The sequence below is a fragment of the Physeter macrocephalus genome, chromosome 8, assembly GCF_002837175.3.
Source record: "Physeter macrocephalus isolate SW-GA chromosome 8, ASM283717v5, whole genome shotgun sequence".
NCBI classification, from domain to species: domain Eukaryota; kingdom Metazoa; phylum Chordata; class Mammalia; order Artiodactyla; family Physeteridae; genus Physeter; species Physeter macrocephalus.
In genome coordinates this window covers 59,395,997-59,413,838 of record NC_041221.1, presented here as the reverse complement: position 1 = coordinate 59,413,838, position 17,842 = coordinate 59,395,997, and the positions used below count along the sequence as shown (strand labels likewise).

Here is a 17,842-nt window from a genome sequence, read left to right as displayed (position 1 = left end):
CGCGCAGGCTCAGCGGCCATGGCTCACGGGCCCAGCCGCTCCGCAGCATGTGGGATCTTCCCGGACCGGGGCACGAACCCATGTCCCCTGCATTGGCAGGCGGACTCTCAACCACTGCGCCACCAGGGAAGCCCCTGTTTCTTTATTTTTAATTTTTGCCAGTTTAATTATAATGTTCTTGGTGGGCTGCTTTTCAGGTTGATCCTGTTTGAGACTGTGCTTCCTGGACCTGGATGTTTTCCTAGAAGTCTCTTAAACCCTCCTCATTTGTTTTTATTCTTTTTTTTTTTTTCTTTCTTTCTTCTGTTCAGTTTCAGTGATTTACACAGTTCTGCCTTCCAGTTCCTTTGTATCATATAATGTTCTGTTGATTCCTTCTAGAGTATTTTTTATTTCAGTTATTGCATTCTTCAGTGCTGTTTGGTTCTTCTTTATATTTTCTAACTGTTCGTTCATTCTTCTCACCAGTTCTTCGAGCATCTTTATGATCATTATCTTAAACTCTTTTTCAGGTAGGTTGCTTATCTCCACTTCACTTAGTTCTTCTTCTGGGGTTTTATCTTGTTTCTTTACTTGGAATGTTTTTCTCTGCTTCCTCAATTTGCATAATTCACTGTTTTTATATCTGTGTATTTGGTAGGTTGGTTACATTTCCTGATCTTGGAGAAGTGGCTTTATGTAGGAGATGTCCTATGTGGCCCAGCAGCGTACTCCTCTCTGGTCACCAGAGCTTGTGTTCTATGGGTGCCCTCTATAGGGGCTGCATGGGTCCTTCTTTTGTGGCTGGCTGACAATTGTGGGTGTGCCGGTGTGCATTGTTGGCCCTCGGTCCCGTTGGTTGCCAGGCCCTGCCTTGTGTGGAGGCTGCCAACTGCTGGTGGATGGGGTTGGGTGGTGGGTGGGGCTGGGTCATGGCTTGGCTGGCTGCATGGCCACCCACCACCCAACCTGGTAATGGCCTGCAGGTGGTTGGCTGGATTCTGACATGGCTGGCCAAGGGGCCCAAGGTGTCCTGCAGCTGGTGTTGGCCTGCTGTTGGGCAGGGCCAGGGCCCTGGGTGTCCAGGGTGGTGCCAAACTACTAGTGGGTGGGCCGGGTCTTTACGCAACTTGCTGTGGGGGGCTGTGGTGGTCCTGGGGCTTGGGTTGGCTTGCTGGTGGGCAGTGTCAGGGCCCAGGAGGACCTGGGGCTAGTTCTGGCCCACTGATGGGCAAAACCAGGTCCTGGGGTGTTTGGCTGTGGGGCCTGAAAGTTCTGGAGCTGGTGTTGGCCCTCTCTGGGCAGTGCCTGGGCCCAGAGTTTGTGGCTGCAGGGCCTTGGGGGTTCTGGGGGTGGTGTCTGCCACAGGTGGGTGGGGATGGGGCCCATCAGATCTCGGGGCTGGTGGCAGACCCCTGGTGTGTGAGGCTGGGACTGGGGCTAGTGCTGGCCCACTGGTGGGTGGGGCTGGGTCAGATGACTAGCTGTGTGTGTGTGTGTATATGTGAGTGGTTCCTGGGGGTCCCAGTGCTGGTGGTGGCCCACTTGTAGGTGGGGCCGGGTCCTGGGTCCTATGGTGGGTGGTGTCATGTGCTGGGATGGCTGGGGGCTCAGGGGGTTCTACAGCAGTCAACCTGCTGGTGGGTAGGTCTGTGTTCTGCCCACCTAGCTGCCTGGCTTGGGCCATCCCAGGGCTGGTGCTGTCTGGTGGGCAGGCCTGGTCTGCCATTGACTGGCTAGAGGGAGGTTCTGAAGTGGCACTTAGCAGCACCAGTGTCCTGGTGGTGGGATGAGCTTCCCCAAATGGCTGCTGCCAGTGGTGTTGTTCCCAGAGTGAGTTTCAGTTGCCTTCTGCCTCCTGGGAGTCTCTCCAAGATCAGCAGGTGGGTCCTACCCAAGCTCCATTCAAATAACTGCTTCTGCCCTGGGTCTTGAAACATATGAGATTTTGTGTGTGCTCTCTTAAGAGTGGAGTCTTTATTTCCCACAGCCCTCTGGCTCTCCCAGAAGTAAGCCCTACTGGCTTTCAGAGCCAGACAGTCTGGAGGTTCATATTACTTGTGTACACCCCTGGGTTGAGGAGCCTGATGTGGAGCTAGGACCTTTTGCTCCTTGGGGAGCACCTCTGCAATTGTAATTATTCTCCCATTTGTGGGTTGCCTACGCTGGGAATATGAGTGGTGACGATACTGCACCTTCACCCTTTCTACTTGTCTTGTTGTGGTTTCTTCTTTATAGCTTTAGCTGTATAAGATCTTTTCTGCTAATCTTCAGGTCACTCTTATGGATAGTTGCTCTGTAAATAATCATGATTTTGCTGTGCCTGTTGAAGGAGGTGAGCTGAGGATCTTCCTTCTCTGCCATCTTGGCCACTGCTTGCATCATAAAGACTTCTAATGGTTTTACAGCTTGGCAAATTGGTTAACACAAAAAAATAAACTTTGGTTTATGTATTCAGAGTCTAAATGAAAAACAGGAAGATAAATAAAAAGAACCAGTAATGGGCTTCTCCTTTTCATTTGGCCCTTGTAGATTGAACACATTTGATACTTGTAGTCTATGCATCAGGCAGAGTGGCAGAAGCTTTGTTGTCATTGAGCCTTTAGGGCTTAGCAGAATTGATGAGAAACTGTAAATGGTCATCAAGACTTGGAGCTTCATGGAAAGAACACCTGAATATACAGTGAGTATGTTAGCTTAGTGGTTATGGTATTACTGCTGGGCGAATGGGTCACTTAGGGAGAGAATCATCCATACCTGGAAAAGTCTTGAAGCAGAACTCATGTTGAGGGTTTCTGCTAAACTCTATCTCTTAGAAAGCAGTCCTGGTCAGTATTAATCAGGATGCCGGGTGCAGTGATGAAGTAAAGGAGGACTGAATTCTTAAAGTTCACATTTAGACAAAAGTTTAGACATTCTGAGATCAGGAGATGAGTGTGAGTCATGATCTTTAGGGAAAACATTGATGATGAAAAAAAGAGAGAGCTCTTTTAGGTGCTTTTGTGCTTGACTCCGTTGTCCATCTTTTCTTAGGAAGCTTGGTATAAGTTTAGACTCCTTTTCATAGCAGCTCTAAACTTGCTGTAGACAGTACAGAAATGAGTGGATAAACTTTATTTAGATACTCTGATAGCTTAGCCAGTGACCGTGACCTGTCCAAATATGGTAGTAATATCAAGATAAAATGGGGAATGTCAAAATGCTGTTTTCAACCTTTTGGAAGTAAAGCTCCTGACAAAGTGGTTTGAAAATAGTGTTGAAAACCCTATGATTAAATGACAACAAGAGCATGAGAAGAGATTTTTTTCCCCTAAAATCAGTTTAGTGTATTTGGGCAGAAACAAAGGGAAGAAGTTGCTCTTGGTTAAATTGGTTGATAGAGGATTTGGAGGCATTGTTTCCTGTAGAAAAAAGATCTGTACCCTAAACTATAACTTTTCTAACTTCTGTTGCATGCGTTGCTGCATTTCCTTTTTCCATGTGCTCTTATTATTTTCCTGGCAAATGTATTTTTAAACATGGTCTCTGGGATAATTATCGCCATTAATTAGTTTTGATATTCCTTTTTAATGATATTTTCATTTATTCCTTTTGCTAGCTGGATTGCCTTTTGCAATTCTTACTTCAAGGCATACCCCTTTCCAACGAGGATTATTCTGTAATGATGAGTCCATCAAGTACCCTTACAAAGAAGACACCATACCTTATCCGTTATTAGGTGGAATAATCATTCCATTCAGTATTATCGTTGTAAGTTAAATCCGCTTTTCCAAGTTTATCACTTTCGGGCAATTGGCTTAGTTTTGTGTTAACCTGTTAATGATTGAATGTATAACCCTCTAAAACAATGTGTTTTTTTAATCTTTAATGTTATTTGATCAAAATAATCTCAGCTATTTTAAGTGGGGCCAAAAGAGCAACAATGTATAATCAGAAGAACCTTACTGAACATGTGTAGGTTTTATGCTAACCTTTCTAAGTCACTGTGATTTTTTTTAGAGCTCTAGTTTGCTATTGTTTCAGTAATAATGCAATAGATGACTATTATATCAATGTATTTCTAGCATACTTTTTACCTATGATATTATTTTATAATTTATTGAGACTGTGCATATGAACCGACTTTCTAGTTACTGAGTTCTAGAAAAGTCTTAACAGGTGTTAAGACTTCATTTAACCCATATTTAGTTTACTTTAAAGAATTTTTAGATAACGGCAGAAATAGGAGAGAAGAGCCTGAATTCTATATATAATTAGAAGTGAACACAACAAAGAATTTTTACTGGTACTAAAACACTGTAGTATTTATTGTTTTCTAGGGTTTCAGGTGGGAATGCTTAGAGAATGTGCTCTGGGGAGAAGATATCAAGTGATTAGACTACATGATTTTTATAATCGCTTGACCTCGTATTCTATGACTTTAATTAGTTTTATGCTCCATAACTTGTAACTTTAGAAATAAGATTTATGTTACAAGCAGAAAATATGGTCTCATCCAGGAGACAGGCCAAACAGATAATAGCATATCTAGTTTGTCTGTTCTGGAGTTTATTAAAAAACAAAACAATCTTCTTTATTTAGAAATTTAATGTCTTATTGCAGAGTGATCACAGCTCCTTGTTAGCACTAAAAGTTAACTCATAATTTGTGGTGTATAATTAATAAAAGAAAACCTCTGCTATACAAATGTTTGTTTTGCAAGACTCTGAAGCCTTGCAACCTCTACCTCTTGCAACCTCTACCTCTGAAGGTAGAGGTAGTGCCTTGTTCATCTTGGTATCCTCACTGTTGCCATGGACCCTGGCATGTCCTAGGTGCTGGAATGAAACTTGAGAGATTTTGCCGTAATGCTGGTGACTCTCCTACAGTATAGTGAAGTTTTAAGAAATCAGTGGTTTGTTTAATCTAGACAGATCTTTACACTGAGTTTTTACTATTAAAAGAAAGAAAGCCAAGCCTATGATCCTTCCATTAAAGAGGGAGTATGAGTATCAGGGTCTTTTTTTTAAAGTATATGTTTCTGGGACTTCCCTGGTGGTGCAGTGGTTAAGAATCCACCTGCCAGTGCCGGCGACACAGGTTCGAGCCCTGGTCCAGGAAGATCCCACATGCCGCGGAGCAACTAAGCCTGTGCGCCACAACTACTGAGCCTGCGCTCTAGAGCCTGCGAGCCACAGCTACTGAGCCCGAGTGCCACAACTACTGAAGCCCGCGTGCCTAGAGCCCGTGCTCTGCAACAAGAGAAGCCACTGCAATGAGAAGCCCACGCACCACAACGAAGAGTAGCCCCCACTTGCCACAACTAGAGAAAGCTGGTGCACAGCAACGAAGACCCGATGCAGCCTAAATAAATAAATAAATAAATAAAATAAAGTATGTACTTCTGAGAGAATAGCTCTTTAAATATAAAAATTTTAGTAGGACTCTTCTGCAAATAGCTGATTTCAGACAAAATTCAAGTACTCAAACACTGCTACAAATGTACTTGTCTTTCAGTTCTACTTTTCTTTGTGTCTCGGTAAGAAGAATGCTGCATAAGCAAAGCTACAGAAATCTGCTACAGACCAGAGGCCTGCAACAGGACAGGGTGCTGTGTAGCCTGCACAGCTAGCGCAGAACCTGACAGACACTCAGTTAGCAAAAAATTGTTATTTGTATTTTATTAACTTGGAAGTTTTGATTATTTCACCATCACCTGTGAGAAAGTTATCTTTATAAAACAGCAAGTAAGTTGAGTGTAGTTTTCTTAAAAAAGAGCAGACTAGGGCTTCCCTGGTGGCGCAGTGGTTGCGCGTCCGCCTGCCGATGCAGGGGAACCGGGTTCGCGCCCTGATCTGGGAGGATCCCACATGCCGCGGAGCGGCTGGGCCCGTGAGCCATGGCCGCTGAGCCTGCGTGTCCGGAGCCTGTGCTCCGCGACGGGAGAGGCCACAACAGAGGGAGGCCCGCATACCACAAAAAAAAAAAAAAAGAGCAGACTGTTTAAAGGTGCTGTAAAAGTACTTCTTTCATATCAACTATATCAACAAAGACAAACACTGCTAAGGGCAGTGGTTTTATGTACTAATTTAAAATAATTTCAGTTTATTCGTTAACTCAGCTTCTTTCAGGCAGCACTTGGTTAGACTTGTATATGTTTAATTTAATTTCTGGAAAGTAAATTATTTCTTTAAAAAAAAAATCAGGACTATGATTGGGACTTCATACCAGGCCTTTGATTTGACTTGCAAATGATCCACACATATATGAGTGATTGAGGGAGCCCGGTAGAGAATCAGAATTAATATAGTTTCTCAGAAGCCAAGGGAGAATTTCAATAAGGACAAAATAGTCAGTGATGTCTTATACTACTGAGAAGTTAAGATTTGGGTTGATAAAAATCTGTTTGATCCGATGAGACCATTTTGACTTTTTTGGATAGATATTCAGTAGAATAAAGGGAATGGAGGTATTTAGAGATATTTAGGAAGGAGTGGAAGTACGCCAGTGATTTTAGACTGTTCTTTGGGAAGGTGGGTCCTGAGTGGAAGACACATAACTGTAGTGACAGTGTAGAGATGTATAAAATTATCTTGGTTGGTAGAGATATAAAGAAGATGGTGAGAAAATACTCTGGTACATAGGTTTTAAATGGTTGAATCATGCTGATTTAGATAATTATTATCTTTGATCTTCAAAGTATTCTGTTTTACTCCCCAAACATCATCTTTAGTTCTTTAATAATTTATCCTGTCTTTATTTGGAGTAGTAAATATTGCGTGACCAGTAATCTCAGCTCTAAGATTAGGGCACAGTTAATTTAAGCGTGGACTTCACCAGAGGCTGAGTTGATATAAATGGCTCAAAGGGCAAGATAAGGTATTAAAATGAAACGAAAATATGTCTTGCATGTTTAGTGCAATGCACAGACACATCCCTCCATTTAATTTAGAAGAATTAATTTAGAACATCTCTATTGTCTATTTTTTATATAATAAAAAAATGATGTAAGTCGACGTAGCATTTGTTGGCTTTAGAGCCCCCCACACCCTTTCCCAGAATTAAGGGTTAAGTTTCAGCATATACCACTTCTGTAGATCAACTTTTAATCTGTGCCCAGTGCTCTGAATATTCCTAGTGAACTGATTTTCGGTCATCAGTGGCAGGAACCAGGGTTTGGGTGGCCCTAAACAATGATCATTATGACTAGGAAGACTCACAGAGACCAAATACGTGTTTTTGGAAAGTAGTTGAGTGCTTACACAAGAAGAGCTGACAGCTGAGAAGTAGAAGTTTTGACTGCTCAAATTGTGGTTGACTAATATATTTGTTATATATTTCAAATTATCAAAGATCAACTCCATAACAAAACATTAGAGATATCCTTTCTTGCTGCTAATCTATCAAGGCAGTTGCTGGAACACATTAACAGCCTGAGGAGACTGTAATATACTTTAATTCAAGGCCTCTAGGGCAGTCGCCCGGGAGAACCCTAAGCACAGTTGGGGAGGTATGGTATCCCCAGAAGTGCGTGTGGTTTTCCTCTCCTGTGAGGCCTGTTCTCAGCAAAGGTTTGATTAATTCATTCACATTAAGGATTATAATGAGAAATATATTTCTGTGGGGTTTAACGTGTTTAAATTAAGGGTGTTTACTTTTTTACCCAAGAGGTAGCACCTTGAATTGAAATTTACTGACCACCAGCTCTGTTTTAGGTCACTATGGTGGTACTAGCTTTCTATTCAACTAAAAATTCATTCTTGCTTTTGTAGAGTTCATGGTCTAGTTGTCAAAGTTATAACATTCTAATTATGGAATCTAGGAGGCTTTGAGCCAGATGAGGAAAAAAATTTTTTTTTTTTTTTTTTTTTTTCGGTACGGGAGCCTCTCACTGCCGTGGCCTCTTCCGCCACGGAGCACAGGCTCCGGATGCGCAGGCTCAGCCGCCATGGCTCACGGGCCCAGCCGCTCCGCGGCATGTGGGATCCCCCCGGACCGGGGCACGAACCCAAGTCCCCTGCATCGGCAGGCGGACCCTCAACCACTGCGCCACCAGGGAAGCCGCGGAAAATATTTTTGATAATCAGGTTCTTGAAATCCCTTTCAGGAGGCAACCCTTTATTTCATCTGTGGTAAGGCTCACCTGAAGATAATTAGTCGTCACTAATGGAAATGTTTGAATGCTTTGTAAAATTGTTTATGTAAATTTAAGACGAAGCAGTGAAACCCTTAAGTGAAACTTTGTGATTTATATCCACCCCCAACATAAATTAGCAAGCAGAATTTTTTTTAAGCGTTTATTTTGGTCTCAGGTAGCTAGAGTGTGGCATATTTTATCAGCAATTGTAATTTTTTGTAATGTTGCCATTCCGTATTTTTTCAAATTTCTCAGGATATTGGCCTGTGAACTTGGGAAGTATTTGAAAACCTTTTTATGCCTTTAAACTAATTACACTGGGGCCTGCTCACACACACACTCTAATAGAATCTGGGAAGCCTCTGACTCCCATTTTACAAAAGTCAGTGAAAATTAAAGAGGAAGGAATCACTTGAAATGTTGTCTTGGAGAAGGAGAGCATCAAGTGTGTGTTTGGTCTTTTAATGAGACTTGTTAAGGAAGCCAGCCCTAAATGTCTCCGAGAGAGGCAGGACTGGGAGGCCTTGACAGCTGATCTCTGCCCTCTGTACCCTTTGGCCTCTGTGTTTGATCCCTGCTTTTATTATATTGGCTTTTTCCTCTCTGTGGGACTGTTTTACCCTTTTTAACATGATGAATATGTTTTATTCAAAGGAATGTTTGATGCAAATGCAGACTCTGTCAGATAAAATTACTTATGTAATTGAAGTTTGTATTCTTTGAAAAACCATGGTTTTTATCCTCCATGATACATCCTTGTCTACTTATTAAGGCTCAGTTTATTTGAATACAAGTAAAGAAATAAGGCTTTATTGTTTCAAGGTAGACTTTGAAATTATTTTGGCTTTGCCATTGCTCTGTAAGCAAAGTATCAATTGATCTGACACCTTTTTTTGTGGTCTAGAATTAGATATCCTGTTCTCCATTTGAAAAGGAAAAAAGGGGGAGGTATTTTTAAAACTAATATTTTATTGTGATTTACCATCTTCTTTTCTAGTTTTTACTTTGTTTAAAGTGCGTGGTTGCTGCCTTAACATATTATTTTTCTGTTTTTTTTTTTTTTCAGATGATTGTTGGAGAAACCCTATCTGTTTACTTTAACCTCTTGCACTCGAATTCCTTTATCAGGAATAACTACATAGCCACTATTTACAAAGCCATTGGAACATTTTTATTTGGTGCAGCTGCTAGTCAGTCCCTGACTGATATTGCCAAGTATTCGATAGGCAGACTGCGGCCTCACTTCTTGGATGTTTGTGACCCAGACTGGTCAAAAATCAACTGCAGTGATGGCTACATTGAAAACTACATATGTCGAGGGAATGCACAAAAAGTGAAGGAGGGCAGGTGCGTGTTAAATTTTTAATGCTTGTTTTATCTTGTGTATTCTTGGAATAGAAGGTTTCAGTGATCGGAAGATGAGCCATCCACTAACTCAGAGAAGCTAGTGTAATCACCAGTAGATGAACTGAGATCATGTTTGATCTATTTTCTCTACATACTCTTTTTTCCTGTTTTATCCCTATACTCTATTTAAGAGCATTTTAATGCAACTCTTTTCATCTTCAGTGTATAATAATATAAAATGAACCTTTTAGATCATACAGACCAGGGTCAGCAAACTTTTTCTTAAGGTGCCAGGTAATAAATATTTTAGGCTCTGTGGGCCGTATGTTGACTAGTATCCAACTCTGCCTTTGTAGCAGGAAAAAGCAGTCACAGACAGTCCTTGAACAAATGAGTGTAGCTGTGTCCCAGTGAAACTTTATTTATTACATAAACAGTGGCTGCCCTGTGGGTTATAGTTTACTTACTTCTGATCTAGTCCAACCAGGTATGAAGCTCTGCTAGATCTCTTAGTATTCTTAGAGTATATTTTTTGTAAGGTAACTTCATTCATATTTTGATAGCTTTAGGTCCTCAGGTTGCTTTCTTATAACACACTCGTTGGGCTACTTTCTATCAGGAGCACTGTTAGACATGAATGAAAGAGAATGTTTGGAACCCAGAAGGTCTAATGCCTTTAATTTATAGATGAGCAGACAGAGGGCCAGTAGCATTGAATAAAGCCACTAATTAGTAGCAGAGCAAATTCCTCATCCCAAGTCTCAGAATTGTCAATCTTTCCTTTTCTATATGTTTGACCTTCTTGTATTTTAAGATAGCTGTTACCAATTTCCTTTTTTTATTCATCCAACGAATACTTTCTCTCAGAAAAACATCCTCTGATTTTCTTTTTAAAGATATGATTCCCAGACACTTTATTGTCCTTGTTAGTTCTTTTGTAAGTCACAGAGGCCTGCTAGTACCCCTCAGTATTTGCATTTAGTGGGGATGAAAAAACACCTTATTTAAGAGTATGCATTATGCTATGTGCTTGGCATTCAGCAGTGAACAAGACAGCTCTGGTTTCTATCTTCATGGAGCTTAGTCGAGCAGGGAAGACTTATGTCAACAAATGTTGACAATGGAATAGAACCTCCCTGTTGATAACAAGGCCAAAGAATAGACAAGCTGTTGAATGGCAAGCTCTGAGGTGATGATATGAAGACTGATATGGGTGTAAAGTCTTAATGAAGGGGGGAAAGTGACTTAAGTGCTAATTGGTTGAGAAGTAGATAGCAGAAGATGGTATTGTTGATTTGAGCTTAGGTAAGCAAGCATTTTTTATAAGAGGGAAAGAATGGTCCAGAAATGGCTTTGAGGAGTGATGAAGATAATCAAGACCAACATTGGACTCTTAAGGTGTGGGATGTAGATATCTCATTCTCTGCTTTGATAGTAATACAGGGCCAAGCAGTGTCCTAGGAAAGGCTCTTTAATTTAATGACTAGGAGATGTGAAGTTTCAGTGAAGAGTTTGAAGACACAGGGAAATACAGAGGATTTTAACCATAGAATTGGAATTCCAGAATGTACAGTGGAAGAGTTGGGTTGGAAGGGATAATTAGTGGCTTGGCTGGAGAAGAGAAAGCTTATTTTGATAGAGATTGCTCCTAATTTGTTGATCAGTTTGTGAAGAACTGCCATTTTGATATTAAGTCCTCTAATCCATGGGTATGGTATATCTTTCCATTTATTTGATGTTCTTTAGTTTCTCTTAGCAATAGTTTTTAGATTTTGGTGTCCATGTCATGCACACATTTTGTTAAATATATCACTGAGTTTTTAATATTTCTTGATACTATTATGAAAGGGTTTAAAAAAAATTTTTTAATTGATTTCTAATTGTTATGTTTAGAAATAAACAAAAAGGTGGTTTTTTAATATGGTTTTATTTGGCCTTTTATCCTATAACCTTGTTAATGTAACTTATTAGTTGGAGTAACTTCCTTTATAGGTTCTTCAAGATTTTCTCTGTTCCTCTTCATACTGTCTGTGAATAGAGAGTTATACTTCTTTTTTTCCCTTTTATATTGCCTTTTATTTCTTTTCCTTGCTATATTATACTGGCTAAGATTGCTAATACAATGTTGAAAGAAGTGGTGAGAGCAGATATGCTTGTCTTATTCCTGACCTTAGGTAGAAAGCACTCAGTATTTCACCATTAAATATATTACCTATGTGTTTTCTGTAGATGTCCTTTATTGGATTTTTGTAGAAAGTGTGTGGTTTGTCAGATGCCTTTTCTATGGCTGTTGAGAAGGTCATATTGTTTTTCTTCTTTATTCTCTCAATATAATGTATCCCTTTAATTTTGGAATATTAAAGCAACTTTTCATTCCTGGGAATAAACTCCACTTGGTCATGGTATATAAAATCTTTTTATATTAAGTGGATTCAATTTGCTAATGTTTTGTTAATGATTTTTACTTCTGTGTTCATGAGTGTTATTTGTCTATAGTTTTCTTGTAAAGTTGTTGCCTAGATTTGGTATCAATGTTTGGTATTAAGGTTTGGTAGAATTTGCCAGTAAATACATTTAGACTTGGAGTTTTCTTTGTAGGAATGTTTTTTTAAAAAATGGATGTAGGATTATCAGGTTATCGCTTTCTTTTTTAAAAAAATTTATTTATTTAATTTATTTATTTTTGGCTGCATTGGGTGTTTGTTGCTGTGTGCAGGCTTTCTCTAGTTGCGGCGAGTGGGGGCTGCTGTTCATTATGGTGCACGGGCTTCTCATTGTGGTGGCTTCTCTTGTTGCAGAGCACAGCTCTAGGTGCGCGGGCTTCAGTAGTTGTGGCACGCAGGCTCAGTAGTTGTGGCTCACGAGCTCTAGAGCGCAGGCTCAGTAGTTGTGGCGCACGGGCTTAGTTGCTCCGCGGTATGTGGGAATCTTCCCAGACCAGGGCTTGAACCCATGTCCCCTGCATTGGCAGGTGGATTCTTAACCACTGCGCCACCAGGGAAGTCCTTGTTATCTCTTTCTTATATGAGCTTTCATCATTTGCCTTTTAAGGATTTGTCCATTTATCTAAATTATCAAATTTATTGACATCAAGTTGTTCACAGAGTCTCCTTACTGTCTTTCTATTGTTTGTAAGAAGTGTAGAGCAAGCCTCTCTTATATTCCTGCCATTGATAATTTGTGTCTTAAACTCTTTTTTCTGGAGTGGTCTGTCACGAAGCTTTCAATTTTATTAATCTTTTTATTAGTTTCATTGGTTTCTTTTGGGGTCATTGACTTTATTGTTTTTCTGTATTCAATTTCCTTTCTTTCTGCTATTTTATTTACTTTCTTTTGCTTTCAGTTTTATTTGCTCTTTTTTGTAGTTTCATAAGGTAGAAACCTAGATCATTAGCTATGTCACAAATTTTGATATATTGTATCTTCATTTTCATTTAACTAGAAATATTTTCTAATTTCTCTTGTGTTTTCCTCTTTGATCTACGGGTAATTTATCTTTCTGTAATTTATTTCTGGTTAAATTACACTGTAATCATAGAACATACTTTGTATGATTAGAATGCTTTTAAATTTATTGAGGTTCATTTCATTGCCCAGCATATGATCTGTCCTTGAGAATATACCATGTGCATTTGAAGAGAATGTGTATTCTGCTGTTTTGGGGGTGGAATGTTCTATAGATGTAAATTTGGTTAAGTTGATTGATAGTGTTATTCAAATAATCTATATCTGTATGAATTTTCTACAGGATGTTTTGTCAGTTATTCTTAGGAGTTTGAAATCTCTATAACTGTTGATTGTTTTTGTTCTTTCCTTTCTGTTAGCTTTTGTTTCATTTATTTTGTGATTCTGCTCTTTGTTGTATAACATTTCGAAATGTTCTTTTTTCCAGCTGTAGGTACCCTTTTCTGTATGAACTGTCTCTCTTTTTTGTGAATTTTTGAATTTTATTAATTTTTTTATACAGCAGGTTCTGATTAGTTATCCATTTTATACATATTAGTGTATATATGAACTGTCTCTCTTTGTTTCTAGAAATATCCTTTACCTTAAGTCTATTTTGTCTGATAATAATATATAGCCACTCTCATACTCTCATGTTTTATTGCTTGGATAGTATATATTTTCCATAAGTAAAACTTTTAGTTCATTTGAATTTTTGAATATAAAGTGCGTTTGTTGGATATTTAAAGTATGTAGGTCAGATCTTGTTTATACTTTTTAATCTAGTGTAAAAAATCCCTGCTTTTTGATTAGAGTGTTTAATTAATTCACATTTAATGTAATTATCCATTGTGGATTTAGGTCTGCCATTTTGCTCTGTGTTTTCTATTTGTCTCATCTTGCTATCTTTTTTTTAAATTGAGGAATAATTGACATGCAATGTATTATAACATATTAGTTTCAGGTGTAATTTCTGTTCTTTCATCTCTTGATTTTTATTCTTATACTGCTTTCTTTTGTATTACACAAATATTTTTTAGTGTAAAATTTTAAGTATTCTGCTGACATTCAGTCTAATTTTTTGCTTGTTTTTTGGTGTTTCTCTAGTGATTACATCTTTTTGTCATAATTTACTTCAAGTTAATGCTGACTTTTTTTTTAATTTCTGAATTTTATTTTTTTATACAGCAGGTTCTTATTAGTCATCAATTTCATACACATCAGTGTATACATGTCAATCCCAGTCGCCCAATTCAGCACACCACCATCCCCACCGCCCCCCGTGGCTTACCCCCCTTGGTGTCCATATGTTCTCTACATCTGTGTCTCAACTTCTGCCCTGCACGCCGGTTCATCTGTACCATTTTTCTAGGTTCCACATAAATGCGTTAATATACAATATTTGTTTTTCTTTTTCTGACTTACTTCACTCTGTATGACAGTCTCTAGATCCATCCATGTCTCAACAAATGACTCCATTTCGTTCCTTTTTATGGCTGAGTAATGTTCCATTATATACATGTACCACAACTTCTTTATCCATTCGTCTGTCGATGGGCATTTAGGTTGCTTCCATGGAGCTACATGAGCCGTTTATGTATTTTGCAGATTAATCTTTTGTCCGTTGAATCATTGGCAAATATTTTCTCCCATTCTGAGGGTTGTCTTTTCGTCTTGTTTACAGTTTCCTTTGCTGTGCAAAAGCTTTGAAGTTTCATTAGGTCCCATTTGTTTATTTTTGTTTTTTATTTCCATTACTCTAGGAGGTGGATCAAAAAAGATCTTGCTGTGATTTATGTCAAAGAGTGTTCTTCCTATGTTTTCCTCTAAGAGTTTTTTTTTCTTTTTTTTTTTTTTTTGCATTACACAGGCCTCTCACTGTTGTGGCCTGTCCCATTGCAGAGCACAGGCTCCAGACGTGCAGGCTCAGTGGCCATGGCTCACGGGCCCAGCCGCTCCGTGGCATGTGGGATCTTCCCGGACTGGGGCACGAACCCGTGTCCCCTGCATTGGCAGGCGGACTCTCAACCACTGCGCCACCAGGGAAGCCCCCTCTAAGAGTTTTATAGTGTCTGGTCTTACATTTAGGTCTCGAATCCATTTTGAGTTTATTTTTGTGTATGGTGTTAGAGAATGTTCTAATTTCATTCTTTTACATGTAGCTGTCCAGTTTTGCCAGCACCACTTACTGAAGAGACTGTCTTTTCTCCACTAGAGTCATTTTCACAATGTTGATTCTTCCAATCCAAGAACATGGTATATTTCTCCACCTATTTGTATCATCTTTAATTTCTTTCATCAGTGTCTTATAGTTTTCTGCATACAAGTTTTTTGTCTCCTTAGGTAGGTTTATTCCTAGATATTTTATTCTTTTTGTTGCAATGGTAAATGGGAGTGTTTTCTTAATTTCACTCTCAGATTTTTCATCATTAGTGTATAAGAATGCCAGAGATTTCTGTGCATTAATTTTGTATCCTGCTACTTTGCCAAATTCATTGATTAGCTCTAGTAGTTTTCTGGTAGCATCCTTAGGATTCTCTATGTATAATATCATGTCATCTGCAAATAGTGACAGCTTTACTTCTTCTTTTCCTATTTGGATTCCTTTTATTTCTTTTTCTTCTCTGATTGCTGTGGCTAGTACTTCCAAAACTATGTTGAATAAGAGTGGTGAGAGTGGGCAACCTTGTCTTGTTCCTGATCTTAGTGGAAATGGTTTCAGTTTTTCACCATTGAGAACAATGCTGGCTGTGGGTTTGTCATATATGGCCTTTATTATGTTGAGGAAAGTTCCCTCTATGCCTACTTTTTGCAGGGTTTTTATCATAAATGGGTGTTGAATTTTGTCAAAAGCTTTCTCTGCATCTATTGAGATGATCATATGGTTTTTCTCCTTCAGTTTGTTGATATGGTGTATCATGTTGATTGATTTGTGTATATTGAAGAATCCTTGCATTCCTGGGATAAACCCCACTTGATCATGGTGTATGATCCTTTTAATGTGCTGTTGGATTCTGTTTGCTAGTATTTTGTTGTGGATTTTTGCATCTATGTTCATCAGTGATATTGGCCTGTAGTTTTCTTTCTTTGTGTCGTCTTTGTCTGGTTTTGGTATCAGGGTGATGGTGGCTTCATAGAATGAGTTTGGGAGTGTTCCTTCCTCTGCAATTTTTTGGAATAGTTTGTGAAGGATGGGTGTTAGCTCTTCTCTAAATGTTTGTTAGTATTCACCTGTGAAGCCATCTGGTCCTGGACTTTTGTTTGTTGGAAGATTTTTAATCACAGTTTCAATTTCATTACTTGTGATTGGTCTGTTCATATTTTCTATTTCTTCCTGGTTCAGTCTTGGAAGGTTATACCTTTCTAAGAATTTGTCCATTTCTTCCAGGTTGTCCATTTTATTGGCATAGAGCTGCTTGTATTAGTCTCTTAGGATGCTTTGTATTTCTGTGTTGTCTGTTGTAACGTCTCCTTTTTCATTTCTAATTTTATTGATTTGAGTCCTCGCACTCTTTTTCTTGATGAGTCAGGCTAATGGTTTATCAATTTTGTTTATCTTCTCCAAGAACCAACTTTTAGTTTTTTTGATCTTTGCTATTGTTTTCTTTGTTTCTATTTCATTTATTTCTGCTCTGATCTTTATTTCTTTCCTTCTGCCAACTTTGGGTTTTGTTTGTTCTTCTTTCTCTAGTTCCTTTAGGTGTTAGGTTTGATTGTTTATTTGAGATTTTTTCGTTGTGGTCAGAAAAGATGCTTGATATGATTTCAGTTTTCTTAAATTTACCGAGGCTTGATTTGTGACCCAAGATGTGATCTATCCTGGAGAATGTTCCGTGTGCACTTGAGAAGAAAATGTAATCTGCTGTTTTTGGATGGAATGTCCTATAAATGTCAGTTAAATCTGTCTGGTCAATTGTGTCATTTGAAGCTTCTGTTTCCTTATTTATTTTCATTTTGGATGATCTGTCCATTGGTGTAAGTGAGTTGTTAAAGTCCCCCACTATTATTGTGTTAGTGTCGATTTCCTCTTGTTTTTGTATCCTTTCAGCAAGCCTGTGTCTTTTGGTTGGAACATTTAATCCATTCCCGTTTAAGGTAATTATCGATATGTATGTTCCTATGACCATTTTCTTAATTGTTTTTAGTATTTGTTGTTGTTGTTGTTGTTGTTGTTGTACGTGGGCCTCTCACTGTTGTGGCCTCTCCCGTTTCAGAGCACAGGCTCCGGAAGCACAGGCTCAGTGGCCATGGCCCATGGGCCCAGCAGCTCCGCGACATGTGGGATCCCCCCGGACCGGGGCACGAACCCGCGTCCCCTGCATCGGCAGGCGGACTCTCAACCACTGCGCCACCAGGGAAGCCCTTTAGTTTGTTTTTGTAGGTCCTTTTCTTCTCTTGTGTTTCCCACTTAGAGAAGTTCCTTTAGCATTTGTTGTAGAGCTGGTTTGGTGGTGCTGAATTCTCTTAGCTTTTGCTTGTCTGTAAAGCTTTTGATTTCTCCATCGACTCTGAATGAGATCCTTGCCAGGTAGAGTAATCTTGGTTGTAGTTTCTTCCCTTTCATCACTTTAAGTTTATCATGCTACTCCCTTCTGCCTTGTAGAGTTTCTGATGAGAAATCAGCTGTTAATCTTATGGGAGTTCCCTTGTATGTTATTTGTCGTTTTTCCCTTGCTGCTTTTAATAATGTTTCTTTGTCTTTAATTTTTTCAAGTTTGATTACTATGTGTCTTGGCATGGTTCTCTTTGGGTTTATCCTGTATGGGACTCTCTGCGCTTCCTGGACTTGGGTGGCTATTTCCTTTCCTATGCTAGGGAAGTTTTCGATTTTAATCTCTTCAAATATTTTCTCTGGTCCTTTCTCTCTCGCTTCTCCTTCTGGGACCCCTATAATGAGAATGTTGTTGCGTTTAATGTTGTCCCAGAGGTCCCTTAGTCTGTCTTCACTTCTTTTCA

The 17,842-nt window shown here is 39.2% G+C and overlaps 1 protein-coding gene across 4 annotated transcripts in view; it reads left to right on the top strand.

The window, feature by feature from the left end:
* Positions 1-17,842, top strand: part of PLPP1 (phospholipid phosphatase 1) — a 119,216-nt gene that overhangs the window by 58,496 nt on the left and 42,878 nt on the right. For 3 of the 4 annotated variants that reach the window (XR_008618057.1, XM_055086559.1, XM_055086560.1), the window contains one exon: positions 9,162-9,442. Coding sequence is in view for 3 of the 4 variants with exons in the window: in XM_055086559.1 (XP_054942534.1) it covers positions 9,162-9,442 (281 nt within the window). In the remaining variant the exon portion in view is untranslated. Of the gene's footprint in view, positions 1-3,577; positions 3,730-9,161; positions 9,443-17,842 lie in introns of all 4 variants that reach the window. The other variant, XM_024130420.2, reaches the window with a different exon arrangement.